The 25,825-nt window shown below is 37.5% G+C and overlaps 1 protein-coding gene across 6 annotated transcripts in view; it reads left to right on the top strand.

The window, feature by feature from the left end:
- The window catches only part of LOC117398039 (membrane cofactor protein-like), a 38,449-nt gene extending 12,633 nt beyond the window's left edge, over positions 1-25,816 (top strand). For 2 of the 6 annotated variants that reach the window (XM_059004572.1, XM_059004576.1), the window contains exons 6-9: positions 13,608-13,793; positions 14,426-14,449; positions 15,556-15,643; positions 18,801-25,816. In XM_059004572.1, coding sequence (XP_058860555.1) covers positions 13,608-13,793; positions 14,426-14,449; positions 15,556-15,643; positions 18,801-18,975 — 473 coding nt within the window. In that variant the 3' untranslated portion in view covers positions 18,976-25,816. Of the gene's footprint in view, positions 1-1,958; positions 2,221-13,607; positions 13,794-14,425; positions 14,450-15,555; positions 15,644-18,800 lie in introns of those variants that run through there. The other 4 variants (XM_059004573.1, XM_059004577.1, XM_059004574.1 and 1 more) reach the window with 4 other exon arrangements.
- Positions 25,817-25,825: the final 9 nt, after the last annotated feature.

Raw genomic sequence — 25,825 nt, 5'->3', positions numbered from 1 at the left:
GTTTGGGTTGGAATTTTAACTTTTTCGCGGTTTGCGGTTCGGGTATGGGTCAATAAAAAATAATTTTCGGGTCTGAATTTTCAGCGTACTCGTCTGTAACCCTTTCCCAAATAACGTATTAGAAGGTAAGTGTATTTCCTGCACCAAGCAGGAGGTGATCAGGGAGAAGTCAGCTGACTAAGCAGTGTTCTCGCTTGTTTGATACGTAGCAAGATAGTTTTATCACGTCTGCTTGGCGATATTAAAAATGATTGTGAACGAGGTGAAACAAAAGATAAGGCAGGGTTTATATCATGTAGTGGATAATTGTTTGAGAGGTGAATCAGAAGTGTGGAATTATTTTGGAATCATAGCGAATTAAAATAATGAACATGTGACTGGATTCATTATGTTTTTGTGAACGACAGCCACAAAACTGGTACATCATCTCTGCGAAAGCACAGGTGTAGCTCCCTTTTCAACTGGCGCTATTTTTCTCTTAATCTGACTTTCCCTGCTTTGAGCGATGAGGAAGGCTGTTCAGTGCCTGCACTTGGGATTCTCTAGATAAGATCAAAGCCAGGGAAAGCAGATTTAGAGAGAAGAGAGAACTCTGTATTGGAGCAACACAACCCAGAACCACTCGGATTACAAATCCCAATTAAAGCAATAAAAAAAAAAAAAAAAAAAAAAAAAAACATTTGAAGCTAATTATTTTTTTTAAAACACTATCTTTATCATCGATCTTGTGACAGAAGAAACAGAGGTGTTGGTGTTTTTGTGAAATTGCAATAATATGTATTTATATTTCATCTTGTGCTTGTTGGTCAGTTATCTCTTGATTTTATTTATTTTGTTCCTGGCTTGTGAACATGTATTTTCAACGTCTAGCTCATAACACACTACACATGAACATGAAATGAACTCATCTATTAAAGATGACTCTGCTGAGTTTGAGTTATCTATTAATTGTGTGTCACTTTTTTTTTGCCTGAAGAATCTCTCTACTCTTTTGCAAGCCTTTAAAACAAGATGATTTAGTTAGTGAGATTTCTGTTTAGGTTAGTCAACTAATTCTGTATTTGCTGTGGAAACTTTCAAAGCAGTGGAGGTTGGTACACATGTATTTTGAAGTAGCAGAAAGATATAGTTCAAATGAACTACTGTCCCAGACATGTATAATTTGTAAATACAAATCAGGGCTTCTTTCATTAACTGTTCTGCAGCAGATAAGTCTAGCCATGGCTCTAGAGAAAGCTGCTAAACTTACGATGAGTGTATAATATTAAACCCATGCAGGTAAGTGCATTTTAATGTATGCAGATTCAAATGATAGAGAAATGGATGTTGTATCACTGTAGGAGCCACAGCCCACAGTGTTTTATTTTATTTGCTCATGTACAGCAATCCGTTTGTCTTGGGTTGAGATTTGCTCCTAAGTTAGTGAACCTCTCAGTTTTGCTGCAGAGTATGTTTCATCTCACCAACCACACACACTTATTGTTGAATGTCTTTTGGTCTTGTAAACTTAATACAATTTTATTCATACATGTACAGAATAACATAAAACAAAAAATACAAATAGTGAGGACCCCAACTGGAAATGTACCAAGTTAGGAGGCTGTGTGGTCCAGTGGTTAAAGAAAAGGGCTTGTAACCAGGAGGTCCCCGGTTCAAATCCCACCTCAGTCACTTAACCTCCTTGTGCTCCGTCTTTCGGGTGAGACGTAGTTGTAAGTGACTCTGCAGCATAGTTTACACACCCTAGTCTCTGTAAGTCGCCTTGGATAAAGGCGTCTGCTAAATAAACAAATAATAATAATAAAGTTACCAAGTCTAATTTCAGTGAAACTGAGTATGCATCGTCCATTCCAGGTTTATTTGAATTGCATCTTGGGTACATTTTCAACTAGAGTATATAATTGTATTGTACATTGAAAGTGTTTTAATGTCTGTTTTGTGTTTGTTGTATTTTGCAGGAAATCCTCTTCTTCTCCTCCTCATACTGATGCTGTTTATTAAATTAATGCCGTTCATCTGAAAAGGATTCTCTCCACTGGTGTTTCAATACAGGCACTATGATCTGATTTTATTTTTATTTCACTGAACATTCAGTTGTGTGCACCACTCGCTTTCAGCAATACAGTAGGGTAGGGGAGGGAGTTTGAAATGAATAATTTAGTAGCTCTTGTATTTGACAGCATCTAAAAATTGCAAAATCTCTTACTGTTGCACAATCTTAATTATATATATATATATATAGATATATATATATATATATATATATATATATATATATATATATATATATATATATATATATATATATATATATATATATAACTTTTATGAAAGGCCAATATTACCACAGACCTGTCATACTCCTTCATACTGAGAGAAGTGCCAATGCAGAAAGATATACAATGTTGGATTAACACTGATGGGAATTGTACACATATGTAGATAATAAAGCCTTAAATGTGTGTCTGTGTGTGTATAGACGTGCTCAAATTTGTTGGTACCCTTACAGCTCATTGAAATAATGCTTCATTCCTCCTGAAAAGTGATGAAATTAAAAGCTATTTTATCATGTATACTTGCATGCCTTTGGTATGTCATAGAATAAAGCAAAGAAACTGTGAAAAGAGATGAATTATCGCTTATTCTACAAAGATATTCTAAAATGGCCTGGACACATTTGTTGGTACCCCTTAGAAAAGATAATAAATAATTGGATTATAGTGATATTTCAAACTAGTTAGTTTCTTTAATTAGTATCACACATGTCTCCAATCTTGTAATCAGTCATTCAGCCTATTTAAAGAGAAAAGTAGTCACTGTGCTGTTTGGTATCATTGTGTGCACCACACTGAACATGGACCAGAGAAAGCAAAGGAGAGAGTTGTCTGAGGAGATCAGAAAGAAAATAATAGACAAGCATGGTAAAGGTAAAGACTACAAGACCATCTCCAAGCAGCTTGATGTTCCTGTGACAACAGTTGCAAATATTATTAAGAAGTTTAAGGTCCATGGAACTGTAGCCAACCTCCCTGGGCGCGGCCGCAAGAGGAAAATCGACCCCAGATTGAACAGAAGGATAGTGCGAATGGTAGAAAAAGAACCAAGGATAACTGCCAAAGAGATTCAAGCTGAACTCCAAGGTGAAGGTACGTCAGTTTCTGATGGCACCATCCGTCGCTTTTTGAGCGAAAGTGGGCTCCATGGGAGAAGACCCAGGAGGACTCCACTTTTGACAGAAAAACATAAAAAAGCCAGACTGGAATTTGCTAAAATGCATATTGACAAGCCACAATCCTTCTGGGAGAATGTCCTTTGGACAGATGAGTCAAAACTGGAGCTTTTTGGCAAGTCACATCAGCTCTATGTTCACAGACAAAAAAATGAAGCTTTCAAAGAAAAGAACACCATACCTACAGTGAAACATGGAGGAGGCTCGGTTATGTTTTGGGGCTGCTTTGCTGCGCCTGGCACAGGGTGCCTTGAATCTGTGCAGGGCACAATGAAATCTCAAGACTATCAAGGCATTCTGGAGCGAAACGTAATGCCCAGTGTCAGAAAGCTCTGTCTCAGTCGCAGGTCATGGGTCCTCCAACAGGATAATGACCCAAAACACACAGCTAAAAGCACCCAAGAATGGATAAGAACAAAACATTGGACTATTCTGAAGTGGCCTTCTATGAGTCCTGATCTGAATCCTATCGAACATCTATGGAAAGAGCTGAAACTTGCAGTCTGGAGAAGGCATCCATCAAACCTGAGATAGCTGGGGCAGTTTGCTCAGGAAGAGTGGGCCAAACTACCTGTTAACAGGTGCAGAAGTCTCATTGAGAGCTACAGAAAACGTTTGATTGCAGTGATTGCCTCTAAAGGTTGTGCAACAAAATATTAGGTTAGCGGTCCCATCATTTTTGTCCATACCATTTTCATTTGTTTTCTTATTTACAATATTATGTTGAATAAAAAATCAAAAGCAAAGTCTGATTTATTAAATATGGAATAAACAATGGTGGATGCCAATTACTTTTGTCAGTTTCAAGTTATTTCAGAGAACATTGTGCATTCTTTGTTTTTTGTGGAGGGGTACCAACAAATTTGAGCACATCTGTGTATATGTATGTATATATATATATATATATATATATATATATATATATATATATATATATATGTGTGTGTGTGTTGTATAAATTATTGGATTTTTATAGAAACACTATTCTTAAGAAAGATCATTGAAGTATGTGAAAAGAGTTTGTCAATTGAATTGTATCAATATCCAATGTCCCTGTAAGTCAGACTCCAACCTAATGCACTGTACCGTAATTCATATCAAACAAACAGATCAAATGTGCCTGATTCTGTTTGTGAACGGGGGGAGGGAGGAAGGGTGGAAGGGTACAACCACTGGCTAAGGGCATTTGAAATCTCCACTCGGGGATCCTGCATATTTAGCCTTTCACCGAATCACTTTGCTTTTGAGGAATCTTTTTATTCTTCTCTGTACTGCTTTAATAAAAATGGGTTTAAAAAAAAAAAAAAAGTCTGTGTTTGTTTAACGTGTACCGGCCAGTTTTCATCCTCCTGAAATGTACAGTGATGTTGTGTGCTGTGTTAGCAATGAAATAGGAGTGGTGTGCTGGCACCCAGACCCAGTGGAAAGTAAATCTCTTCCAGCTGCCAGAAAGTGCATGAAAACAATGAGGGGGGCGTCGGTAAACATAGCCGCTCCACTCCCAGACACCCATCTAGTACTGAGTGCAGAAGGATTTAGACATGTTTAAAGAAACTACATAACGTCTGAAGTATGTAGTATCTGTAAAAGAACAGGAAAGAATCTCTTATTGGTGATGATGATAGTGATGAAAGTTGTTCAATTGACCCTACCTGCCAAGCAGGATGAATGGAGTACAGGTGGGTCGGAAGGCAAAACTGCACATGTTCTCTGTTAGCAAATCCTATACATCAATGGGGTACACTGGTCCCCAAAATATCAGGTCCAGCAGCCCCCAGATGTTCTTATACATTCATTTTAATTACTGCAAGTCAACACAGTAGTAAGTTGTGATCAAGCAGAAAAAGGAGAACACTTATTTATTAAATATACTGCAGTTGCACCAATAGCAACATTGGTTACTACTGTACAGATGTATCTGCAGTGTAGAGGACAATTTTAATGTTACCATCACAGTAATACCACAGGCTCTCAGTGGAAAGCTGAACTAGTGCACTATCCTGGGGTCTTGGATACTAATATTGTAGTAAAGAGTCCCGGCTCAGGTTAACTGATCAGAAGCAAGAAAAGCAATATTAATCTGCAGAAAAAAAAAAAAAAAGTTCAGTGCTGTGGCAAGACTCCCATCCAGTGGATCTTTTAAGGCACTGCAGTGTGAAGATATGGGTAGAAAACGAACTCGCTGGTCTTGACCTGCTTCCAGCAGTCATCCACATTCCATTTCTACTTTAATTGTGATTTTAGTTTTTTGTAATTATGCTGTATCCATTGATCTTGCACTACCTGATATTTTCATGGTTAGTCCCATTTGCAGACTGTGAAACCAGCTGTTTGGTTTCCTGGCTTTTCTTTTTCATTTTTAATTCAGATTAAACTGAATTTCCCTCACACTGCTTTGAATCCCATTCTGTGCTAGAGGTAGTGAGTTGGACCTCCCCTGATACCCATAGGAAACTTAGTTGGTAAAACAGTTAGTGACTGGGAAATGAACCCAAGTGCTTAACATAGATAATGTTAATCAGGGTCCCCTGCTGCTCAGCTGTAGTAGAAGCACACTTCTGTCCAGGATCAATGACGGTCCTCAAGTCATGTTATACCAGCATTACGAAACCTTTCAAGACATTATACAAATGCATAAAAAACCTTCCCTGTGCAGATCATCCAAGACAGACTGTTTTAGCAAGCCTATTAGTGTAGGTCATGCCCTGAATTTGCTAAGGACTATTTATTGAATTTTGAACAGTTTCTCCTTTTATATTATTATTTTTATTGTGCTTTTGACACTCAAAACAATACATAAATCAATTCAGCAACTTTTCAAGCAAGTGCCAGTGTTCTACCATTAGTGCTACCTGTAACACCCGTAAAACAAATATCCAAGGCGGCATGTTCTGACATCATAATGGAGTATTTCCTATAGAATATACAAGGGTGGCATTTTCTGACAGCTGGGTATTGTAGTCGCACAGTATGTACATTACAACATAAACAGATTCGAATTAAGGTAGTAGACTACACTTGGGAAATACAACTCCCAGGGAGCTCCACGCTTTCAAGCACGCAGCGTCAGCTTTCTAAAATCTCTATTCTGTATTTGTATAATTTGATACATTACATTGAGACTTCACTTTTGTGGTTAACAATTATAGTAGGTTATCTTAACAATATACTTAAAGAGGCAATGTAAACAACAGGTAGATGAGTTAGACATTAGAAAGTAGCCTGTCCTCAGATGAGGACAATGGCAGTTAAAGGGTTATTCACGTCATCAGAGGCGTGCTCTTTGCGTCCTTACGTAACCTTGCTTGTTGACGCGAGTGGGCGGAAGGAATAAGGAGTTTACAGTAGGAAAACTAGCAGAGTATAAATACCTTCCTACGGCTCTGAAGCCGAATTTGTACTTTAGAAAGCGTCCTTAAATCCCCTCTAAACTACAACAGCAACGAATTTATATTCTTTATAATAATTAACTTCATCGTGAGGGAGGCCTACAATACACCGTCCTTTAGTGAATTGTTGTCCACTTTTAATTGTGTATTGAACATTCACGAAAAGGGAACTTAGAAGGAGAAAAGGCATTTTGTTGAATAAAGTCTACATTTCCAAGGCAGAGCCACAACCACAACCAGGCGAATCACAAAACCAAGGAATACCAGACGAGGACTCGGTGACGTAGTTTTCTTCTTGAACAATTTGAAGAGAATAACTAGGAAGAAAAATGCCTGGACGCAATACAAATTCTGCCGACAACGTGTTTATGATTTCACTATGTGTGGGGCTGGCCTTGCTCATTGTCCGTGTGTCTGGTAAGTCATATGTACCGTTATATATATAACATATTAGTATATATATTAGTAGCAATAAGACCTGACACAGCGTATCACAGGCATGGATCCTAAAGGACTGGTGCCAATGTGAAAATCAAGGACTTTTTAAAAGATATAATTAAATTCTAATTAATGGTTGTACAGTACAGGTTTAGGGTTATTTTGTGGTATGCGTTCAAAAGTGTTGCGCCGTGTGCTCGTCTTGCGCAAATTATTTTAGCCCGGAAAACAAAGGAACGTCCTAACCAGTACAAATGCTTTATTACTAGTATTACTAGTATTAATAACACTTGACAGTGGCTCACTAGGTTTAACTGCTAGTTAAAACAGCATGTTATGGTGGATTAAAATGAAGTAGGTCGCTTAGTGAGTGAAGCATTAAAAAGAATACCAAATGTCATGGTCATATAGGAAGGGAAATACCGTTACCTGGTTACCAAGATACGACTAGAACGAACAGGTAAGTTAAACCAACACGGATAGGTAGCAGGTGTCTATCTCGGTTCATAGTCTACGAATCAAGCCATTGATGTTATATTCGGATAATACACATTTAATTTCTAAAACAGCTGTTAACAAAGCAACCCACTGGTCTAAGTATTGCTAATATTTGAATGTTTTTGTAAAAAAGTATCGGTATACTGTACTTTATCTGATATGGGTGGAGTCATCTTAATTTCTTTGTAAAACCTAGAAATGTACCAAATCTGTAATAAGAATCTAAATATCTGTTTTACAGAATACGAACTGTGGCTTTTTAATTTAATTACAGCAGAATATTTGAGATATGTGATACTGTGAGTGTCGTTAAGAGCGACAATGTTACTTTCTTTACTTTCATTAGGGCGGAATTTTAAACGTATTCATTTTGGCAGGATTTCAAAACAAAAAAAACATATCCATAGGGTCCGGCAAAGAGGCTTCCTTGTCGAAATAATTTTGGTCCACATTGTTCCTAAAGACAGGATAGATTACTTATACTTATAAAAAATGCAATAATGGTAAGTATTATTGGTTTGTGAGACCGGCTGTGCCACCCTATTTCGCTGCTATTGAGAACGTACAGCTTTCATTTTCCATTGAAGTGTTTCAGCAGTCTGGATTTCTGCGTTCAGGGGAAACCCTGTTATGATATTTGGTGCCATCTGATGGATTTCCAAAGTTCTGTGGGTGCACGGTGGCAGCATACATGCCACTGAAATCTAAATCTAGAGCCCCTTTCACTCTGGCACTCTTACCAGTGTCTCGACCCAGGTTCTTGCTACCCGGGTCACAGTGCTGCGTAGTGTGAAACCATGTACCCAGGTTGACACGCATTGACCCGGGTTGAGCGAGACAAAATGCATGACGGCCGTTCGTGAGCTGACGAAATAACAAACGGCCACGCCTGCGTAAAGGTTTCACTTCCGCAGGGAATGTTTCTGTTTATTATGTTTAGCCATATTTTTGTTGCTTGAGACACACCATGAGCCAGATTGCAGCAGGGATGTAGAAACATTTTCTCTAGTCAACATTTGGGCCGACGGTTCAATCCAGAGGAGCTTGGATGGAAGCGTCCTTAACACGCTGCATTGATACGTGTATTGTTTACTTGTGTCTGGCACCCAGGTCAACCTTGCTTTATCAAACGCAGTGTGAAATCACGTACCCGACCCGCATGACACCAGGTTCTGACCCGGGTAGAGCATGCCAGTGTGAAAGGGGTTTAGGAGATATAGGCTAAAGGAGGTGCCTGTCCATTCTTATTCACACATGCGTTTGTCATAGTTGTAGTTTTACAGTTTTGTGATCAAATGCTTGTAGTTTTACACATACAGTACATATCCTCAAGGTGAAATGACATCGGAATTGCAAGTCAGATAACTTTAAGATACCTTGGGTTGTTTATCACAGCAACTTAAAATAAATAAATAAATAAATAATAAAGACAAGTTGTAGTGGTGAAATCACTCAACTGGATTGCTTGCTGTTTTTAGGAGAATGTGACTATCCTCGAATATCAGACTGCCATAATGAAAGATGAACATCTAACTCAAGGGCCACCTGACTTTGTCGAGGGATTTACAATCAATTATAAATGTCAGAGTGGGTATGTAATGAAGGCTGGATCCCCAATAATCACTTGTACCAGTTCACAGTGGTCACATCTGACCTTGGTGTGTGATCGTAAGTATGATTTTGATATTTGTTTTTATGGTGTCTTTTTGTATTGCTGGACTACTTAAACACAAAAATAGCTATTACCATTTGATTATGCCTCTGACTGTTTATTAACCATCTAAAGGTTATTTTTACTAAGAATTTGTACTGTCTGCAAGGGGTGTTTGTTCTCTTAAACAATTCTATTTGTCTCAATGATATTATGTAAGTGGAAAGTTTTTAATAAAATAAATCAGGAATTCGGTTCAGTCTAAGTATTTATGAGTATGGAGATACAGTACTACGGTGTAGGTGTTGCTAAATACTAACATTTACAAAAATACACATTTGTGTGCAATGTAGGGAACAATTAAACTACTGTTTTTCAGCTTTTAGAGAATGTTATTATTTAGTTTTCAGGGATGGAAACTTCCAATGGAAAGTGCACCGCCATGCTGTCGTGTAAAATAATCATTTCAGATTTTGATTGTATTTTCTCTTTCAGTCCGATCATGTGGAAGTCCAGGAGAGATACTTAATGGACGCTTTAATACTGATGAGGGTGTTCTTTTTGGAGACAAGGCTTATGCAGTTTGTGATGAAGGGTGAGTATATTGTGGTTGATGCTCAAGATTATTAAGGTTGGGGTAGTATGTGCATATAATCCAGTAATGAGATGTATTATTATTATTATAATAATATTACTGTTCTTGTCCTGGGGACGCATGTCCCTGTCATCAGTGATATAGTGCAGGTGCTCATATGTAAATTACACTTTAAGATTTGCATCTTCTCCAGTTGTGCTTAAAATTACTGTGGCCTGTGTTTAGCTACATTTCTGAAAGCAACACTGTTTTAAAAGCTGGCAATAAACCACGTAGTTGCAGCTATATATATATATATATATATATATATATATATATATATATATATATATACATACAGACGTGCTCAAATTTGTTGGTACCCCTCCACAAAAAACGAAGAATGCACAATTTTCTCTGAAATAACTTGAAACTGACAAAAGTAATTGGCATCCACCATTGTTTATTCCATATTTAATAGAAATCAGACTTTGCTTTTGATTTTCTATTCAACATAATATTGTAAATAATAAAACAAATGAAAATGGCATGGACAAAAATGATGGGACCGCTAACCTAATATTTTGTTGCACAACCTTTAGAGGCAATCACTGCAATCAAACGTTTTCTGTAGCTCTCAATGAGACTTCTGCACCTGTTAACAGGTAGTTTGGCCGACTCTTCCTGAGCAAACTGCTCCAGCTGTCTCAGGTTTGATGGGTGCGTTCTCCAGACTGCAAGTTTCAGCTCTTTCCATAGATGTTCGACAGGATTCAGATCAGGACTCATAGAAGGCCACTTCAGAATAGTCCAATGTTTTGTTCTTATCCATTCTTGGGTGCTTTCAGCTGTGTGTTTTGGGTCATTATCCTGTTGGAGGACCCATGACCTGCGACTGAGACAGAGCTTTCTGACACTGGGCAGTACGTTTCGCTCCAGAATGCCTTGATAGTCTTGAGATTTCATTGTGCCCTGCACAGATTCAAGGCACCCTGTGCCAGGCGCAGCAAAGCAGCCCCAAAACATAACCGAGCCTCCTCCATGTTTCACTGTAGATATGGTGTTCTTTTCTTTGAAAGCTTCATTTTTTCGTCTGTGAACATAGAGCTGATGTGACTTGCCAAAAAGCTCCAGTTTTGACTCATCTGTCCAAAGGACATTCTCCCAGAAGGATTGTGGCTTGTCAATATGCATTTTAGCAAATTCCAGTCTGGCTTTTTTATGTTTTTCTGTCAAAAGTGGAGTCCTCCTGGGTCTTCTTCCATGGAGCCCACTTTCGCTCAAAAAGCGACGGATGGTGCGATCAGAAACTGACGTACCTTCACCTTGGAGTTCAGCTTGTATCTCTTTGGCAGTTATCCTTGGTTCTTTTTCTACCATTCGCACTATCCTTCTTTTCACTCTGGGGTCGATTTTCCTCTTGCGGCCGCGCCCAGGGAGGTTGGCTACAGTTCCATGGACCTTAAACTTCTTAATAATATTTGCAACTGTTGTCACAGGAACATCAAGCTGCTTGGAGATGGTCTTGTAGCCTTTACCTTTAAAATGCTTGTCTATTATTTTCTTCCTGATCTCCTCAGACAACTTTCTCCTTTGCTTTCTCTGGTCCATGTTCAGTGTGGTGCACACAATGATACCAAACAGCACAGTGACTACTTTTCTCCATTTAAATAGGCTGAATGACTGATTACAAGATTGGAGACATGTGTGATACTAATTAAAGAAACTAATTAGTTTGAAATATCTCTATAATCCAATTATTTATTATCTTTTCTAAGGGGTACCAACAAATGTGTCCAGGCCATTTTAGAATATCTTTGTAGAATAAGCAATAATTCATCTCTTTTCACAGCTTCTTTGCTTTATTCTATGACATACCAAAGGCATGCAAGTATACATGATAAAATAGCTTTTAATTTCATCACTTTTCAGGAGGAATGAAGCATTATTTCAATGAGCTGTAAGGGTACCAACAAATTTGAGCACGTCTATATATATATATATATATATATATATATATATATATATATATATATATATATATATATATAATATTAGGGTTTCTTATTTGTTTTAGATTCCAGTTGGTGGGCAGGGTGTCAGAAGCTGTCGCGCTACTGGGTGGGATGGTGCCATTCCTATATGTAAAAGTAAGTAGGCTTGTGTGTTTTTAAAAAAACGAAATAATGTTTTTAAATATAATTGTTCTATGTATAGAGTATCATATAGGATGCTGTACAGTGCAAGCTGATACGAACTCCACGAGAGGTCAGAGTGGCTACTGGCTGCTCTCACCTTGAGGGGGTGAAATTCAGCTTGTATTTAACACAACACCCAGTTCTATATTGTTTTTAATGTAGAGTTAAATAAGAAAAGTTTAACGGTAGGCCTGTGTATATATGTATATCAATGTCATTGTTTTCCTGTATTAAAATGAACTTTTATTCTTTTTACATGGATATTAGATTATGAATAGATTCAATTATCATGCCTATACCTGTATACAGCTCAGAAATGTTGAGAGTTAAGATGTATTTGCACAACTTGCAGACATGAGGATGTTGACTTACACTTATCCTAACAAAGTACAACCTATTACCTATATCTATCTATCTATCTATCTGTCTAGCTATCTGTTTGTTTATTGATTATGTGAATTAATGTATTAAAGATGCATTTGATATAAACCATTGTTTTAGCACATATTATTATTATTATTATTATTATTATTATTATTATTATTATTTGTTTATTTAGCAGACGCCTTTATCCAAGGCGACTTACAGAGAGACTAGGGTGTGTGAACTATGCATTAGCTGCAGAGTCACTTACAATTAAGTCTCACCCGAAAGACGGAGCACAAGGAGGTGAAGTGACTTGCTCAGGGTCACACAATGAGTCAGTGGTTGAGGTGGGATTTGGAGACCTCCTGGTTACAAGCCCCTTTCTTTAACCACTGGACCACACAGCCTCTTTTTGATTATATTTTGATTAGGCTGATATTTGGAATAACGTTTTTTTTTTTTTTCTCCTAGTTAAGTGTCCAAACCCTACATCGATTGTAAACGGTGAAATCACAAACGCACCTCGGAACTGTCACGTTTGGCACATCTATTACCTACAAGTGTAATAAAGGGGTTCTGGTGGGTAATAGGGAGCTTGTTTGCACCAAATATGGACACTACAGTAGTGCTCCTCCAGCATGTAAAGGTATGTATTGCTTTGTTTAATGATGTAACTGTGTGATTTTGAGGGGTGTGTCATTCTAGAAGGGGTAGATTGATCTCTGATGGACCCCCGGCTGCCACCTCATCACACAAACGTAACACATCACTCCCCACTGAGATATAATGAACTGTTTAATAAAACAAACACAAAAAAAACAACCTCAGTTTGAAACGATGTCACTGTACCTCTTGCAGACGTATTTGTAAGTTTTAACACACCGGCACACAATCCATCCTTGGTTTTGATGAAATGTGTAACAATACAATAATATTGTAATTAACCCCGCTGTCAGGCTGGCCAAACTGAACACAGCCACCTTTACATACACCCTAATACACCGTTTGGAATCATGTGATTTTTTGGTTTCAGTATGACCGATAGTCCCCATTTTTTGCTTCTTTTTAAATTTGTTAGATCTCTAATTTTAAAGTAATATTCACACATATATTTATATAATTAAACATATATTTATATAATTAATTTCTTCATTGAAAATGTTGCTTTAATTTCAAACTGTAGCGGACTTTTAAATATTTTCTAGATCTATGCTACAGCCATTTAATGTTATTCTGTTTGACCATTACTTGTTTGTTATTACAGATCACAAAGGCTGCCCTTCTGTTCAAGTGGAAAATGGCCGTAAGGTAGCCGGATTTGGACCTGATTATAACTATGGGGATTTCATTACCTTTGCTTGTAATTCTGGGTATATTCTCCATGGCACTGACACTGTTACATGTGGAGTAAATGAAATTTGGGAACCTGAACTTCCGACTTGCCAAAAAGGTAAGTACCATTCACGCTTTGAGATAAAACACTAACTTGAAATACAGTAAACATCATGCTGACCAGCAAACCTTCAGGAGAGTTCTTATTGTCTGTTGTAAAGTATTAAAGGTAATATAGGAATTATGTATTTATTGATAACATCTATGTTACATTATTTGTTAAGTCAGTATTAGCCTTGTATAAACCTGAATTAAATCGGTGTGTACTGTACACGTGGTGCTTGTGTGTAGTTTTAACAATACCTTCCTGTAGATCTGTAATACTATTTTTGACATTGCTAAAATGTTCCTTTTTGATAAGTTTTAAATATTCATTACAGGTAAGATAATTATGATCTGAATGACACTGCACCAAAGAGATGAGTTAAAACCCAATCCTTGTTTCAAAGGCACAACATTTAACCTATAAGCAGTTCCACTGCTTGTTTTCAAACACATGCTCATGTGAAATGCTTGGGTCTTGGTTTCAGGAGCACCGTTCAGTAGCACATTCAGTGTGAGATTCAGTATACAATGTTAATGTGTTGAACTTGCATTTGAACGCTATTTAAACAGTCAAGCATCAACCTAATTGTTGTATTTATTTTATTTTCGCTACAACAACAACAACCACCACAACCACCACCACAGAAGTGCCTCCAACACCCTCTCCAGGTAATGTGTTTAACCATTATTAACACCCCCCCCCACCCCCCACCCCCCCTCTAAATCTGCTGATCCCAGTTATCACAGGCTGTAGATTTACATTACAAATAGGAATTGTGCATGTAGCCATGGAGAAACTATTAGGGGTGGACCGGCAGACATGGCTTCCTTGATCACCTCTCGCCATACCCATACAAGCAGTCATGAGCCCGACATTGAATTGTCATCCAGTGAAAATGAACAGTTCCCCTGATGCATTGTTTTAACTACTGTCCATGAAATCAATGCTGATGTTTCTGATCTCTGTTTTACTGCAGTTATGTTTACTAATAATTATTCAGCTGTGCTATTCCACTTCTATTATAACCCTTGCTCTTTGTTTTTGCTTCCTTTTTATATATATATATATATAATAGGAATTTGTTCATAAAACAAAGTCAATGAAATTGAATCGGTCGTACTGGATGTTGGAAGCTGTACGTCGTGGGCTATTCCGACATGTTTCACTGCGCAGCTGATTTGACAAGAATACAGAGACATTATGTATAAATTATGTATTTATTGATAACCATCTATGTTACATTATTTGTTAAATCATTATTAGTCTTGTATAAACCTGAATTAACGGTCTGTACTGTACACGTGGTGCTTGTCATGTAGTTTTTACAATACCTTCCTGTAGATCTGTGATACTCAACCACAACAACTACCCCAGTGCCTCTATTATTAAGCACCAACCGCTTAATCTGTTCTGTGCTGATCACAAGCCACTCGACTAAATTAGACCAATTATAAAAATGGTTTCAGAATATTGAATTGAAAATAGTTAAAAAGAGACCCTTTTATTTTTAGTGTTAATTCACTAGCCTGTTACTTTTAAAGACCTAGGCCAGGCACAGAGATATTGTGGGTCTTGACTTTCATAGTCCTGCAGTAGACCAGCCTCACTTCAGCAAAATGTGAAACCATGGATGAGCAATGAAACATTTGTTGTTAAAAAGTTTTGTCATAATTCGTCTTCAGCATATTGAATTTGAGATTGTGAACATTATTCAGTCCTGTTGCTCTGATCATTTTGACTTGACAATCTTCTTTTTTTTTTTGCTTTCTTGAAGGGTTCATTTATGTTATCGTTGGTCTACTGATTGCTGCTGTTGCTGTTACTGTTGCAGTCGGTTTCTGGTTTTTCAAAAATAGTAAAGGGTGAGACCAAACAGTTTATTTTTTGTTGTCTTTATTTTATTGTTTTATTATTGTATCTGTAAACTTGCTTCTGCTGGCCTTTTGAGCTTGCATGCATAAGCCCTTGAACTCTCTTACTGTACTCTGTCTAGAAGATTTCTTTTATTTTCCTTTTTTAGGCAAGACAAAATTAATTATAGTTGTTCAACCTTGATTTATTTCTAGTTTTTTTCCCCACTTTTGGGAGGCATACGAGGAGATGCAGTTTTGTCTTGTCTGTCAGTTTCGTGTGTTTTTCTTGCAGATTAACTTTGTTGGGCTTCTATGGCTTTCTCAAACACAGTTTGGGGTCTATTTTGATTATCTAACCAGCGTCAGATCCAAACACTGCCATCGTTTAATGTACATATTAATCCTGCTTTATTAACATAAAATATAAACATTTCCATATCCTGAGTGTTTTTTACAGATTTTATATGGGTGTTTATATCTTCTGCTGGAAAAATGAACCCCATTGTGTTTTCTAGCCTTGGATAAGTTTCCTATCTTAGCTTGTACTAATATTCCTATTAACCCTCTCAACACCCCCCCCCCCCCCCCCCCCCCCCCCAAGAAAGATTGTCAATGTGTGTAGCAACGTAGACAAACAGGTATAAGATTTTTGTATTTCATTTTATAGGATTAATTAAGTGTCCGTTCACTGGAGTGAAACATAAAGTGAACTGCATTAAGAATTGAATGAAGTAGATTTTGAGTTTATGTTCTGTTTTGATTTATTTTTGGAATTGGGTTTCCTGCATACCTGATGCTTTGATGCATTACATTTTGTTTAATTGGATTTGAGGGTGTATGGTCGGCTGTGGCATCATCTTCTATCTGCTGTACGCTGCAAATGAATGCTTGCTTTATTCCAATGTCTAACTAAATGTTAACTTGTTAAATCAAATATTATTATTTATTTCTTAGTAGACGCCCTTATCCAGGAAAACTTAACAATTGTTACAAGATATCACATTATTTTTACATACAATTACCCATTTGTACAGTTGGGTTTTTACTGGAGCAATCTAGGTAAAGTACCTTGCTCAAGGGTACAGGAGCAATGTCCCCCACCTGGGATTGAACCCACGACCCTCCGGTCAAGAGTCCAGAGCCCTAACCACTACTCCACACCACACAATATCCAATGTATATATTAAGTTTCCTGGTATACAGTATCTGAAAGCCAAGATGATTTAATTTGCAATATATTTGACCTACTTTACAAACGAAACTAGACATCTATGATGTAGAAAAAACACACTATTATTATTAAGTGGTTGAGTACCTATGCAGGTTAGATACCGGGGAACGTCTTTAATGTAAACCTAGCCACTACCCAAAATGTTTCAATCTTGGAGCCAGCTACAGTATTTTTAAATGGCTGTCTCAAACTAATTTAAAATACGTGTTTATTTACCTGCCTTTGAGCTTGTCTGGAGAATCCTAAATGCTGGGACAGAGCCCCCTCCCTCATCCTGTTCAAATCCTGTGACCACACAGCATGTGAGCTCTGCAGGGCCCCCTACTGTCTGTCCATAAACATGTAGGGTCAGTGGGTCTGGCAGAGTTGAAAGGTCACATTGGTGGGGCTTCCATGGAAAATCCGAAATCCCCAAATAACTATGTTATGTAAGTCTTGCAACAAGCTGATGTTAAGCCCTGTATTTCTCTTTTTGAACAAAATTGTGCAACCAACAGGTCTTGTGTTTGGTTTTTTTTTTTTTTTTTTTAAACAAATCTTGTTCAATGAATTCGGTTTAAGACCTCTAGGTGCTTGCTCAAGCCTGGTGCTGTCGGTAGCCCACAGCAATAATACTGGAGACCACTGGCACCAATTCCCAGCTATGCTAATTTTAATACATTTTGGGGTACAAACAACGTGACTTATTTGTGCTAGGTAGGTACCAGGTGCTACGTAAGGCTACTGTACAATGAATTGCATCTTTTGCTAATTATTATTATTATTATTTATTTCTTAGCAGACGCCCTTATCCAGGGCGACTTACAATTGTAAGCAAATACATTTCAGGTGTTACAATACAAGTAATACAATAAGAGCAAGAAATACAATAACTTTTGTTCAAGCAAAGTACAAGTGTGACAAACCACAATTCAATAATACAGCAGATAATAGTGATAGTTACATCAGGATATGATTAAATAGTGATAGTTACATCAGGATGCGATTAAATACAAAGTACTACAGGTTAAACACTTGGCAGATTACAGTATTCTGAAGTACAGGATTAAATGCAGTAAAATAGGGGGCAGATAAGAGCAAAAGGGACAAAAGTGTAAAGGATGAAATAAAATATCTTTGTTCTTTGCAAAGGTCATAGTTTATTTATGTATTTTTTAAATGTGTAGTAGCTTCAGTGTTTTTTTTTAAACCTTGCTTATAAAAGAACTAAACTATAAAGCTGAATAATTGAGTCAAATGGCAGTAATTTGAATCGTTAAGTGGTGTCACATAAAATAAATACTGAATGAAGAGGTCTCTAAATCCCTCGTACTGTTTGCTTATTTTTTCCTATTTGGTCAAAGAGCTTGTCTGAATTCTCGTGAACATAAGGTATGGCTTTTGAACATGCTTCCATGCAAAAAAAAAACAACAAAAAAAAAACAACTTGTTTTTGGTGAATTTGAGCAGCTTTTTAGCGTGAGAAGGCGATTTTACTCCCCCTTTCAAGCCGTACCATGGTTTGGCTGCTCACTTCCTATAGCGTGAGGACTGTGCATGGTGAGTGCTGCTACGTCACATTCTCTCGACAATGGAGAGGGAATTTTGAGTTTCTAAGCTGCATGGAAACCCAGCCATTCTCTCATACACTTGAGATTCTCTAGATAAGATCAAAGCCAGGTAAAGCAGATTTAGAGAAAAGACAGAACTCTGTATTGGAGCAACACAACCCAGAACCACTCGGATTACAAATTCCAATTAAAGCAATTAATTAATTAATTAATTAATTAATTAATTAATTAACTAACTAACACTCTTTATCATAGCTCTTGTGTGTTGGTGTTTTTGTGAAATTGCAATAATGTGTATTTACATTTCATCTAGTGCTTGTTGATCAATTATCTTTTTGATTATTTTTTATTCTTGACTTGTAAACCATTTATTTTCAACATCTAGCTCATACTACACTGCAGAAAAATATGAAATGAAGTTGGCTGTTAACGATGAGCAACAAAACATGAATTCTGATTTGAGTTTAAACAGGTATCTGATTATGCATCCATCCTTCTGTAGTGTTTCTTTTTGCTTGCAGAATCACTCCTGTCTTTTTTTGCAAGCCTTTAGTTTGTGAGTTTTTTTTTTTTTGTTTCTATTTGCTGTGGAAACTTTCAAAGCAGACTGATCCATCCAGGGATAGTCCATCACGAAACAAATGTATTTAAAGCAGTAGCATAAAGTTATAGTTCAAAACAAACTACTTTCCCAGACGTGTATAATTTGTAAATACAAATCAGGGCTTCTTTCATTAACTGTTCTGCAGCAGATAAGTCTAGCCATGGCTCTAGAGAAAGCTGCTAAACTTACAATGAGGGTATAATATTAAACCCATGCAAGTAAGTGCATTTTAATGTATGCAGATTCAAAAGAGAGAAATGAATGTTGTATCACTGTAGGAGCCACAGCCCACAGTGTTTATTTTATTTGCTCATGTACAGCAATTCGTTTGTTTTGGGTTGAGATCTGCTCCTAAGTTAGTGAACCTCTCAGTTTTGCTGCAGAGTATTATTATTCATACATGTACTGAATAACAAAACAAAAATAGAAATAGTGAGGACCCCAACTGGAACACAGTTTGGGGTCTATCTTGATCATCTAACCAGCGTCAGATCCAAACACTGCCATCGTTTAATGCATATATTAATCCTGCTTTATTAACATAAAATATAAACATTTCCATGTCTGAGTGTATTTTACAGATTTATATGGGTGTTTATATCTTCTGCTGCAAAAATGGACCCCAATGTGTTCTTTCCAAGCTAAGTTTCCTATCTTAGCTTGTACTAATACTCCTATTAACCCTCTCAACACTACTGGTCTGCTTTGTTTGTAATGCGTAGACAAACAGGTATAAGATTTATTTTCTAGAGGCAGATGGGTAAACCAGCATAGGCTTGCATAAGTCTAATTTCAGTGAAACTGAGTATGCAGCATCCATTCAAGGTTTATTTGAATTGCAACTTGGGTACATTTTCCACTAGAGTATATAACTGGATTGTACATTGAAAGTGTTTTAATGTCTGTTTTGTGTTTGTTGTGTTTTGCAGGAAATCCTCTTCTCCTCGCACTGCTGCTGTTTATTAAATCAATGCTGTTCGGCTGAAAAGGATTCTCTCCAGTGGTGTGCATCAATACAGACACTGATTTTTATTTATTTATTCACTACAAATTAAATTGTGTGCACCTCTGTCTTTCAGCAATAGGTAGGGGCTGAAGTTTGAAATAAATCGTTTAAGTAGCCCGTACATTTGGTAGCATCTGCAAATGTATAATGGAGATAAATACAAAAAAAATCCATCCAGATTTCTTAGTTCTTGTTAATTGCACATGTGATTGACTGGTGTACTTAACTGATGGAGTATATGTTTCTGCCTTTCCCCTCTGCACTGCAATTGCGACTGTTAGTTTTTTACTGTAGGTAAGGGCTGGCTGTTTTGTGTTAATTTTACTGTCTGGTGCCTATGGGAAACAGATTCTTACACGGAACACTGCTGGCCAGGCACCTGGTGAGCTCAGAGCAAGTAAACCCTCCTGTAGGGCTGCTTCTCTGTTCTTCTAATTCTTTGTAGGCTTCTTTGCATCTTCGCAGTTAGGCAGTCACAGATGGAATAATGCGTTTCAACAATAAACGCTTCTCGTCCCGAAAGGTTGCTGATACCCCAAACTTTCATTTCTTTGTCTTACTCCGTTGTGAGTCTGCTTTTGTACACTTCAGTATCCAAAAGTCTTTTTGACTCTGTTTCGTAGGTTTGAAAGTCATTTCTGACCTGTCCGATAAAACCAAGAAGCGAGTCGTACGAAATGGGAAACGAACACAGATCTATTTGTACTTGTTGAAGTGCTTTACTAGTAGCTTTGAGTCTTTTGAAGAATAAAATCTCACACAACAGGCATAACTGCTGTTTCCAGACTGGCCATCGCAGCTCTTAATTGGCAGGCTTCATGTTAAGATGCTCTTGTGTTGTCATTGTCAACAAATATTTCAGTCAAAGCATCCTGAATGGCTTTGTAGCCCAATCGTGAAGCCTTCGTTGCATCAGCTCTTGCAGACCATCTAGTTGTAGGCAGACTTTTCAGAGCGAGACATTCATTACACGTTTCAAGCTGTGATCTAAGAATCTTCCAGCGACGGGTTGAAGCAGAGAAAAAGTTGTGAAGACTTTGAATAAAGCCAAAAAATGAAACTGCCGTCAAGCAGCATTCCGCAGCACACGAACCAACCAAACTCCGCGAATGCGCAGAACACAGAACATAATCAGCAAGAGGGTTTTAATTTTTAATTCTTGCATGAAGTCCTGAATGTTTCCCAGACATGTTGCTAGCATTGTCATAGCTCTGACCGCGACAGTCCTCGATACCAATGTCAGATTCTTGCAGCAACGATGTGACGTTTCTCTCCAGGTGTTCAGCAGTATGGCCATGAATAGGTATACATCTCAATAAACGATCGATAGGTTTGCTGTTCTGTTGCACGTACCCGATTATCAAGGTAAGCTGGTCGATGTGAGCTAAATCAGGAGTAGAATCCACAATAATAGAATAATACTTGCAACTTTTTAATTTTGTTGACAATGGAACTGAGAACTTTATCAGACATCAACTGTGTGAATTCGTCACAAATTGTAGAAGACAAGTAATTAGGAATTCCTTTGCCAGCGTTTCCATGTTTTGCGAGATGCTCTGACAGAAGCGGCTCAAAGCGACCGATTAATTCTAGGCATCCCAAAAAGTTACACGGAAAGGAAGACCCTGTGCAGCTAGAAACTGTACAGTATAAGTAGCGCCAGTATGTTCGCTCCACATTTAACTGATTACGTGCATTAATATCTATGCGTGAAGCGAGACGAAACACAGCAGTGCGATGGTCTGTTGAGTTTTCATGTTCGCATAAGCGACTGCTGCAATTTTTTTACTCATTGAATCCTGATTTGACAGAAGAATCTTTCTTTGAAAACAATTTGCATACAACAATATACAAGTCCAGTAGAAGGAGAGTATACTAACCATTCTCTCGATTAGTACTTCACCATTTTGTTTTCTACGATAAAATTGTTCCTTCGCCAGGCACCGGTTTGTTGTTCCATACCTGCGCATCAAAGCAGAGAAATTGCAGATGTTTTGGCTTGGCTGCGTTAATGAAAAATAGTCCTGCAGTTTTTCATCGATTTTGATATTCACGCGGCAGGATCATCCGAGTAGGTGGCTATGGCTCTATCTGGACTGTAAAGTTGCTCAGCTTCAGTTTGTTGGTCAAGTGAGACCTCCGGTAGTTCAGCTGGCAGAGAATCCTTAACTGCCGGGGTTGAGGTTTTCGGCGGTTCAGGGCTTTCTGCATTTGACAAGTAAGAAGACGATGGTGCTGAATTTCCAATTTGCAGAAAACGTTCTAATGCCCCCTTTGCCATCTGGACTTCTCTTCTTCCTGTTTCTTTTTTTTTTTGTGCTTTGCTGCCCCCGAAAGATATATCGTTTGCTATATTATTATTATTATTATTATTATTATTATTATTATTATTATTATTATTATTATTAGTCACACGCACACTGTCAAAAAAACAGAGTCGTCAGAACTTCCTTCTGTCTCCTCTCTGCATCTGTGCACTTTACAAGCAAGTACCGGGTCAGTCCAACTTGATTTAAAAATATAGAACCTGAACATTGTGCCTCAGTTCGAACGTCAGTTATTCCACTTTAGACATAATTATCTCTATGTGCTTTTTAAAAAAAAAACAAAAAAAAAAAACCTTGCACCTGATCACTACCCCCCCCCCCCCCCCGAGTTTGGGCCCTAGGCAGTTACCTAACCTGCCGTTAATCCGGCCCTGGCTGTGGTGAGGGGAAAAGCGATTGGGCATTCCAAATTGGGAGAAAATCAGGGGTAGAATAATAATTGGACACACTGTAGGAAATGTTTTGTAGCTTTGCGCTTCAACAACTGTGATTAGTAATGCTACTAGAACATGTGCATGCAGCAGATCTACATCTGCACAGACATGATTTGCTTAATAAGCTCAGTAGCTCTGTATTTAATTTTATATGCCAACACTGGCAATAATTTATTATTATTTTTAGTGTGGAGTGTCAAGACTAAAACTGTTCAGGTTACGAGCATCTCTATCACATTGATTTAAAAAAAAAAAAGAGATTTTTTACTTAGACTTGATCATCCACAGCACACCTACCAAAGATTTAATTGGAGTGTTGTTTTTTTTAATGCTTTTCCCTCGACACCGAAGACCCTTTATAGAAAACTAGCTACTTATCAGGGAACTGAAATCCTTTAATTTATTTATGTTTGTTGTTCTGTTAGTGCTGACAGTAGATGGACTGTTTTAGAAACCATTAAAAAGCTAGGGGGTGTCTATTTGCTGTAAATTATCGAAACAGCGGTATATCCTAATTCTGCCGTACCTTCTCTTTATTAATCCTGCTGATGCGTTCCCCTAAGGGGTGATCTGTTAACCCTCAAATCACAAGAGAGACCCACAAGGTTCATGTAGTGAAATCAAGATCATTTTAAGCCTGTTGGTTTACAGGCAGGCAAACATAGGCTATTTACCACTGTACTTGCATTACGGTTGGTATAAACAGTCTGTGTAAGATAAACATTAATAAAAAATAAAACAAATGTGATGATACACCATTTAATCAGAACTGTGAACATGTCTGTTTCTCACCAGTGATAACCCAATATTAAACTGTTACGTTGGCACTTTCTCAGTATGAGGGAATATAATGGGTCTGTGTTAATATTTATATAAATATAAGATTGTGCAAGTCAGAGATTGTTTGTAAGCCTGTGAACTGGAAATTTTAGATTTACAAAAAAAAAAAAAAAAAAAAAAAAAAGCCTTAAATGTGTTTTAAAATGTTAGTATGCAAGATAATTTGTAATCTCTAATCCACAATAAGGGTTAGTGCACTAAATTCTAGCTGGGTTCTGTTGAATTTCTGCATTTCCATTCTGTAGGTAACAGGACGCAATGTTGCAGAATAATGTGCATGGAAGAAGCTTTACTGTCTCAGTTTGGTGGAACACTTCATATTGGTGTTGCTCTTCCATGTGTAAGACTTTCACGCATAGCTTGTATTTAACAAAAACATCTTTGTGTCCATATTATGGGCCTGATTTATTCAAACCTTTGTAATTTACAGGAAATAGCTTAATTACACCGAGCAAAACTGTGTTACGTTGAAATGCAACAGCAAATCTGTGCTTCAGTAATTTGCTAGAAGTGCTTAAATGTACTTTAAAATACACTTACAAAGTTTTAAAAATCAGGCCCAAAAGTCGCAGACACACAAAAAATGTTTTCTGCTTGTTTTGCAAAAAGTTGTGGTAGCAAAATATGTGAATGTTTCAGTGACCAGGTTCTTACAGAATTCAACGTTGATAAAAAAAAAAAAAAGTGGAGTCCCGAGCCACAAGTTTTGATATGGAAAGAAGCGAGGAGTTTATTTACTAACTTCATAGCTATATATTATTTAAATGTGTTGTATACATTCTTGGAGTTGTATAGGAACACTATTCTTGAAAGATTGTGAAAAGAGTTTTTCAATTTGAATTGTATTCTTGTTGGCTCAATATCCAATATCCCTGTACATCACATGCCAACCTAATGCACTGTGCCGTAATTCATATCAAACAAACAGATCAAGTGTGCCTCATTCTGTTTGTGAACGGGGGGAGGGAGGAAGGGTGGAAGGGTACAACCACTGGCTAAGGGCATTTGAAATCTCCACTAAGGGATCTTGGATATTTAGCCTTTCACTGAATTTTTCACTGAATTGTCACTTTGCTTTTGTGGAATCTTTGTATTTATTTTTCTCTGTACTGCTTTAATAAAATTCTTTAAAAAAAAATATATATATATATATCAAATGAGTTATAGTGGGTCAATATGTGACATATGATCCTTGAGTTTTTGTCCTGACCAATGACAGGTGGCATTGAAATCTACTGTGATGTTGTTTGCTGTGTTAGCAATGGAATTGAGCCCAACCCTAGCTTTAAGTGGTATGCTGGCACAGAGACAGTGGAAAGTTTAAAAAAAAAAAAATCTCTTCCAGCTGCCAGAAAGTGCATAAAAACAATGAGAAAGGCGTCGGTAAACACAGCCGCTCCACTCCTCTAGTCCTCTAGTGCCGAAGGATTTAGACATGCTTAATAAGGCATTTCTAAAATATGATAAAGATGTTACAGGTAAATGTGCCCACCTTTAGTTAGCTGTAATCAAGTTTTACTGTTACTTTCTCTTAACAATGTGCTTTCTGAAATCCAACCTGCCATGAATCCTGTGAAAGCAGGGTGTATGGAGTACAGGTGCGTAGCAGGGCTAAGCTGAATACGACTAGAAAATGGAAGAAATTATCAGTGCTGTGGCAAGACTCCCATCCAGTGGATCTTTTAAGGCACTGCATTGTGAAGATATGGGTAGAAAACTAACTCGCTGGTCTTGACCTGCTTCCAGCAGTTATCCACATTCCATTTCTACTTTAATTGTGATTTTAGTTTTTTGTAATTCTAATGTATCCGTTAATCTTGCTCTACCTCGTATTTTCATGGTTACTCTCAATTGTGGACTGAAACCAGCTGTTTGGTTTCCTGGCTTTTCTTTTTCATTTTTAATTCAGATTAAACTGAATTTCCCTCACACTGCTTTGAATCCCATTCTGTGCTAGAGGTAGTGAGTTGGACCTCCCCTGATACCCATAGGAAACTTGGTTGGTAAAACAGTTAGTGACTGGGAAATGAACCCAAGTGCTTAACATAGATAATGTTAATCAGGGTCCCCTGCTGCTCAGCTGTAGTAGAAGCACACTTCTGTCCAGGATCAATGACGGTCCTCAAGTCATGTTATACCAGCATTACGAAACCTTTCAAGACATTATACAAATGCATAAAAAACTTTCCCTGTGCAGAT

Source organism: Acipenser ruthenus, chromosome 30, assembly GCF_902713425.1.
Source record: "Acipenser ruthenus chromosome 30, fAciRut3.2 maternal haplotype, whole genome shotgun sequence".
Taxonomy (NCBI): Eukaryota; Metazoa; Chordata; class Actinopteri; order Acipenseriformes; family Acipenseridae; genus Acipenser; species Acipenser ruthenus.
This window is presented reverse-complemented; position numbering and strand designations above follow the sequence as displayed.